Raw genomic sequence first — 6,341 nt, 5'->3', positions numbered from 1 at the left:
CCTCCTGGAGGCCCCGGCGCCGCTGCTGCCGGCCCCTCGGCGCGGGGCCCTGTGTCCGCCGTCGCTTTGATCCCGGGGGCCCCGCTGGATAAAAGTCCCGGGCGGCTCCCCGCCAGCGCCAGAGGGGAGCGCAGCCGAGCCGGCGTCCCAGCGGGCTGGCGCAGGGCGAGCGACGCCGAGGAGCTGGGGCCGCGGGGCCGGCCGCGGTGAGCGCGGGGCTCGGGCCCGTTCGGGGCGGGGGGTGCGGGCCGGGGTTCGGGTCGCCCGCGGGCTGCTCCTGGCCTGGGCGGCGAGGGGGCGGGGGGCCCCCGGGCGGCTCAGGTGAGCGCACCCGCCCTGCGCCCCCCAGCCCCGTCGGGCCCGGCCCCTGCGCGGCAGGCGGAGTCCCGGCGCGGAAAAGCCCCGCTCCTGCCCGGCGCCCCCACCCCCGGCCCCGGCCCCGCCGCCCCTTCCAGCCTCCCGGGGGCGGGGGCGGCGGCGCCGGGCCGGCCGCGGGGAATGGAGCTGCCGGGACCGCGGGGCCGCGCTGCCCCCCACGGAGCCGGGCCGGGAGCGCCTCCGGCGGCCGCGGCGGGGTAGGCCAGGCCCCTCCGTCAGGCTTGCGGTTTGGGAAGAAAAGGCGATGCCTCCGCCAAGAAAAGAGCGAGCGCGGCCCCCTCCCCCTCCGCCGAGGCGGGCGGCGGCGGCACATCTAACGCGCGGGCACCCGGGCCGCCGCGGCCCCCGCAAACTACGCCCAGGCTCGGCCCCCGCCGCTTTATTGGCGCGGGCCGGAGCCAGCGCACCCAGACCCTGCGCTGCCCTCGCCGGCCGCGCGCGGAGCCCGAGCTGCCCAGGCCGACGGCGCCCGGCCCCCGGAGCCTCGACGCCGAGCAACCCGCGCTTCCTCTGCCGGGCCCAGCGCGGGGAGCGGGGCGAACGAGCAGGCGCGACCGGCGCCCCGCGGCCCGGCGCCCCGCGGCCCGGCGCCCCCCCCGCCGCCGCCGCCGCCGCCTCAAGGCCGCCCGCTCTCCGCAGGTGGCCGCGGGCCCGAGCGGCGCGGCCATGGGCCGAGGGGTGCGCGTGCTACTGCTGCTGGGCCTGCTGCACTGGGCCGGCGGCGGCGAGGGCAGGAAGACCTGGCGGCGCCGCGGCCAGCAGCCGCCCCCGCCGCCGCCCCCGCCTCGTGCTGAGGCCGCCCCCGCGGCCGGGCAGGCGGTGGAGAGCTTCCCGCTGGACTTCACGGCCGTGGAGGGCAACATGGACAGCTTCATGGCGCAGGTCAAAAGCCTGGCTCAGTCCCTGTACCCCTGCTCGGCTCAGCAGCTCAACGAGGACCTGCGCCTGCACCTCTTGCTCAACACGTCGGTGACCTGCAACGACGGCAGCCCGGCCGGGTAAGGCCTGCACCCGCCCGCCCCGCCCGGCTCGCCCCTGCAGGCGGCCCCACCGGGCTCCCGCCGCCTGGTCACCCGCGGCGCTCGCGCCCTGCGCCTCCGTGCGCCCTCGGACGCATGGAGTCCCTGCGCTGGTCGCCCCCGGGGGAGAGGAGCAGACCCTAGCGCGGGTGGGGTGGGGTGGGGCAGAGCTCAGAGAGCTGGCGTCGCGCCAGGCCGGGCACTGACCCCTCGGTCACTGGTGCCCAGCCCCTCTGCTCGCGTCCTTCAGTCTCTGGGCGGGGAGATGGCAGCCCTCGAGTGGCCCTCGCTCCAGCAGGAGGAGGCAACGCAGCGGGGCGGGGAGAGTCCTGCTGTACCCCCATCCCCACGCCAGCTCCACGCCGACCCTGTCTGCTCCTTGCTGCTGCCGGGACTGCCTGGGGCCCCAGCCAGCCAGAGGGACAGGGAAGGGGCACAGGTGGGACGGAAGGAGCTGGGGTGCGGCGTTCACCCCTGTCCAGCCCCAAAGCGTATGAAGGAAGGATGTAAGACTGCGGGTTGGTAGTCGTCAGCCGGAGGACCCGGTGACTCCCGCGCCCTTCCACGACCTCCCGGCGGGTCCCAGGGATCCCGCCCCACGCACACGCCTCTGGAGAGGGCGCTTTTCCGTCTCCAAGCAGCGCCGCGCATCCAGGAGATCCCGAGCCCAGCGAAGACCGCCCCCCCCCCGCCCGGCCACCGGCGCCAAGCTTACAGCGGGTCCCGCGCGGGGCGGGCCGTGGGGATTTTCCACGGACCACACAGCCCCGCGCGGCCCTTCCCGCCCTGCGAGCGCCACCTCCCGGGACGGCCACGGCCGGCGGGCCGCGCGCGTTCCGCGGGACCTGGCCGCTGGCGCCCTCGTGCGGCCGGCGCGTGCGCGGGCGACAGGTGGAATGACCCTTTCGTCTCCAGAGCTGACCACCCGCCCCGCCCGTCCCTTCCTCCCCCCCTGCAGCTACTACCTGAAGGAATCCAAGGGCAGTCGGCGGTGGCTCCTTTTTCTGGAAGGTGCGTCCGAGGAGCCGAGGCGGCGAGGCGGGCGGAGGCCCCTGCGCGCGCGCGCCCTGACGTGGGGGCTGTGCCCGCAGGTGGCTGGTACTGCTTCAACAGGGAGAACTGCGACTCCCGCTACGACACCATGCGGCGCCTCATGAGCTCCAGAGACTGGCCGCGCACCCGCACAGGTGGGCGAGTCTCGAGTCTCAGACTGCCCGGGGCTTCCCCATGGGGGTATGGATTGGGGGGGTCTCCCAGTTCCAAGTTCTGGAACAACCCTTGCTGTCCTGGCTTTCTAGAGCCCTGGGGAGGCCCCACCCCTGCCCACCCCCCAGTTCTCTGGCCCTCCTAAGGCCGGGGCACCCACCTAACATCTTCATTCTTACTGTGCAGGTAAGCTCCGGGGCAGCTTACCAGGGCTGCCAGCACTCATCCCTTGGCCAGTGGAAGGTGGGAGAGGTCCAGGGTCACATCCGAGTGACTGGCCTGGCCCACCTGCCATGTTGCGGCCAAGTAGGGTCGCCCACATCCCACAGCTTCCTGTGGTCTCCTCGCTGCACACTCCTTCCCCCCAGAAACTGCCCACCCGGACCACTGCCTCTGTCCTTCCCCACTGTAGGCACCGGGATCCTGTCCTCCCAGCCCGAGGAAAACCCCCACTGGTGGAATGCCAACATGGTGTAAGAGGGAACAGAGGGTGCTCCCTGGGGGGCCTACCTCCAGCGGGTTCTTTCCTGGGGGGTCCCATGGGGGGTGGTCCTCATCGGAGAGGGCCCTTATGGGGGGAGGAGTCCTTCCTGGGCAGTCCTGTCCGTGGGGCCTTGTCATCGGAGAGGTCCTTCCCAGGAGGCCTTGTTCTCAGGATCCTTCCTGGGAAGGGGGTCACTCCTGAGGGCTGTGGGGGGCGGAGGAGGATGGTGGCGAGCTCACACTGTCCTTGTGTCACAGCTTCATCCCTTACTGCTCCAGCGATGTCTGGAGCGGGGCTTCATCCAAGTCTGAAAAGAGTGAGTTCCCAGCCTTCCTCTCTCTACTCCCCGCCCCCGAAAGCCAAGGCAGGGAGGTAACTCCCTCTAATCCCCTGACAATGTGGCCATGGCTGGCTGGGTGCCTGCGGGGGGTCCTCATTCCTGGGTGTTCCCTGGGGAGGGGCCCGTGGCATAGCCTTGGGCACCTGACCACTTCCCTCCAGTTCGCCCCGGCCACAGCCCCTGGAAGAGCCTCCAGACCCCCAGCTCGAACTCCTCCTCCTTCCAACCTGGAGGCAGGAGGCCTTGCTCTCTGTCTGGGCCCTCACTTGAAGCCACCCTCCTCCCCCCTGCAGACGAGTATGCCTTCATGGGTGCCCTCATCATCCAGGAGGTGGTCCGAGAGCTCCTGGGCAAAGGGCTGAGTGGGGCCAAGGTGCTGCTGCTGGCAGGGAGCAGGTGAGCCAGGCAGGGTGAGGCGGGAGTCCGCAGAGGTGCGGCGGGAGTGGGGATGGGAGGGCAAGCGGCGGCTGAGCCTGGGACTGTAGAGGGCTCCGGCTTCACCCTGCCTGGGCAGGCAGCGCGAGGGTCCCCAGGGTTCAGCTACAGGGTGCTATGCAGCTGGAGGCTGTCCAGAGACTGCTTCTGGGCCCTGTGGTCGCCAGAGGCCAGGGAGGCCTTGGGCAACAGTGATCTAGGTAATCAGTGAGGCATTAGCTGTGGAACAGGATGCCTTCTCAAGGGCCAGCGTCCCTGTAAGTGGGATCACACCTGGTTACAGGCATGCAGGGGGCCCAGAGGATATCCAGAGAGTAGAGGACTGGGCCTGAGGCCACAGAGCTCGCAGTGGTTTGCAGATAAGGGAACTGAGTCAGAGGGTGAGAGAGAAGGGAAAGAGGAACGGCAGGAAGTGGGAGGGTCTGCCACTTAGTTCAGTGCCTCGGGGTCAGTGCCTCTGGGACCCCAAAAGAACTGTGGGTCTCACACAGGTCTAGGAGCCCATTGTTCAGAAGGCTTCAGGACCCCAGGCGGGGCTTGGGGCTGGCCCCGGGGGCAGGGTGGGTTCCGGGGCCTCACATGCTACCTTCTCTGCAGCGCGGGGGGCACAGGGGTGCTGCTGAACGTGGACCGGGTGGCCGAGCAGCTGGAGGAGCTGGGCTACCCAGCCATCCAGGTGCGGGGCCTGGCGGACTCGGGCTGGTTCCTGGACAACAAGCAGTACCGCGGCACAGACTGCGTCGACACAGTCACTTGCGCGCCCACAGAGGCCATCCGCCGCGGCATCAGGTGCCAGAGGCCGGGAGGCTGGCCAGGTGCTGGGAGGCTGGCCGGCCCCGTGCAGAGCACCTGTGGGTGGGGGGGCCCGGTGGGGACAGGGCCGGGGGCTGCTTAACCCCCAGCCTGTGCCCAGGTACTGGAACGGGGTGGTCCCGGAGCGCTGTCGGCACCAGTTCAAGGACGGCGAGGAGTGGAACTGTTTCTTCGGCTACAAAGTCTACCCGACACTGCGCTGTGAGGAGCCGGCTGCGGTGGGGCGCGGGGCGGGGATGGGCCGTGAGCAAGGAGTGCTAGTCTAGGCTTCCTCCGGCCTGGAGTCTAGAGGCCGGCCCAGGGGGGACACCACTGCCCGCCTACACGCGAGTGGGGTACCTGCGCTATCCGGGTCTGCCTGGGACCTTCCCGGTCTAGGCGTTGACCATGCACTTGGCCCCAGGCAAACCAGGGCAGCTGGTCACCCTGTGCACATTCAGTCAGGAATGTGCTTGGCATGAGTCCCCGTGCTGCCCTTGCTGGGGCCTTGGCCGTTCCTCCCCTGCTCCACCCTCAAAGGGACATCACCAAGTTTTGGTCAAAGCGGAGAGCCTGGGAGCCAGGCAGGGGAAGGGGATGGGGGACAGGTAACAGGGTCATTCCTCAGACCAGGGTGCCGTGGGGGCTGGGGGCCAGCACTCCCAGGGAGAGCCCAGCAGGTCTGCGAGCCTACCGTGGCCCTGGCTGGGACCCCGGACGCCCTTCGCCTGGGGTGGGGGCCGAGTGCCGAGGTAAGGCCCAGCTGAGCTGTGCCCCCCAGGCCCGGTGTTTGTGGTGCAGTGGCTGTTTGACGAGGCCCAGCTCACCGTTGACAACGTCCATCTCACGGGGCAGCCTGTGCAGGAGGGCCAGTGGCTCTACATCCAGAACCTGGGCCGCGAGCTGCGGAACACGCTCAAGGACGTGCCGTGAGTCCTGGAGACAACCCCACCCCCGGCCGCCCGGGTGAGGGTGTTGGCCAGCGCTGGGAAGAAGGGAGCATTCCAGCCGTGGGAAGACGTGAGGCAGCTCACGTGCGCATTCCCCGGAGAAAGAAGGCCACGGAGCATAGGATTTCAACCCCAGGACGTTCTGGAAACAGCAGAGCTGGGGGCAGCAGGATCAGTGGGTACCAAGGACAGAGCTGGGACGGGGGAAGGATGAGCAGAGCACAGAGAATTGTCGGACGGCGAGACTGCTCCGTAGGAGACCGCGATGGTGGACACACGTCATTACACACGTGTGCAAACCCACAGAACGCACAGCGGCGAGAGCGAGCCGTGACGTACGCCACGGGCTCCGCGTGACGATGGCGTGTCCGCGCGGGCTCGTCAGCTGTGACAGACACACCATCTGGTGGGATGCTGATGGCGAGGGAGGCTATGCGTGTGGACCAGGCGTGCACGGGAAATCTCTGTACCTCCCAGTGCATTTTGATGTGAACCTAAAACTGCTCGAGAAATACAGTCCGTGACTACGCAGTCCGTGACTACGCAGTCCGTGACTACGCATGTCCGTGACTATTGCATGTCCGTGACTACGCCGTCCGTGACTATTGCATGTCCGTGACTATTGCATGTCCGTGACTACGCATGTCCGTGACTATTGCATGTCCGTGACTACGCATGTCCGTGACTATTGCATGTCCGTGACTACGCATGTCCGTGACTATTGCATGTCCGTGACT

At 69.2% G+C, this 6,341-nt stretch overlaps 1 protein-coding gene across 1 annotated transcript in view; it reads left to right on the top strand.

Annotated features, from left to right (window-relative positions):
- Positions 1–1,044: 1,044 nt before the first annotated feature.
- Positions 1,045–6,341, top strand: part of LOC111160375 (notum, palmitoleoyl-protein carboxylesterase) — a 6,906-nt gene continuing 1,609 nt past the window's right edge. The window contains exons 1-9 of the mRNA XM_022523453.1: positions 1,045–1,376; positions 2,356–2,408; positions 2,489–2,584; positions 3,016–3,076; positions 3,345–3,403; positions 3,721–3,823; positions 4,460–4,651; positions 4,776–4,876; positions 5,436–5,583. Coding sequence (XP_022379161.1) covers positions 1,045–1,376; positions 2,356–2,408; positions 2,489–2,584; positions 3,016–3,076; positions 3,345–3,403; positions 3,721–3,823; positions 4,460–4,651; positions 4,776–4,876; positions 5,436–5,583 — 1,145 coding nt within the window. The remainder of the gene's footprint in view (positions 1,377–2,355; positions 2,409–2,488; positions 2,585–3,015; positions 3,077–3,344; positions 3,404–3,720; positions 3,824–4,459; positions 4,652–4,775; positions 4,877–5,435; positions 5,584–6,341) is intronic.

Source organism: Enhydra lutris, unplaced genomic scaffold, assembly GCF_002288905.1.
Source record: "Enhydra lutris kenyoni isolate GAN:26980312 unplaced genomic scaffold, ASM228890v2 scaffoldscaffold75, whole genome shotgun sequence".
In the NCBI taxonomy this organism is placed as follows: domain Eukaryota; kingdom Metazoa; phylum Chordata; class Mammalia; order Carnivora; family Mustelidae; genus Enhydra; species Enhydra lutris.
The sequence above is the reverse complement of the archived record's forward strand: the minus strand, read 5'-3'. Positions and strand labels throughout refer to the sequence as shown.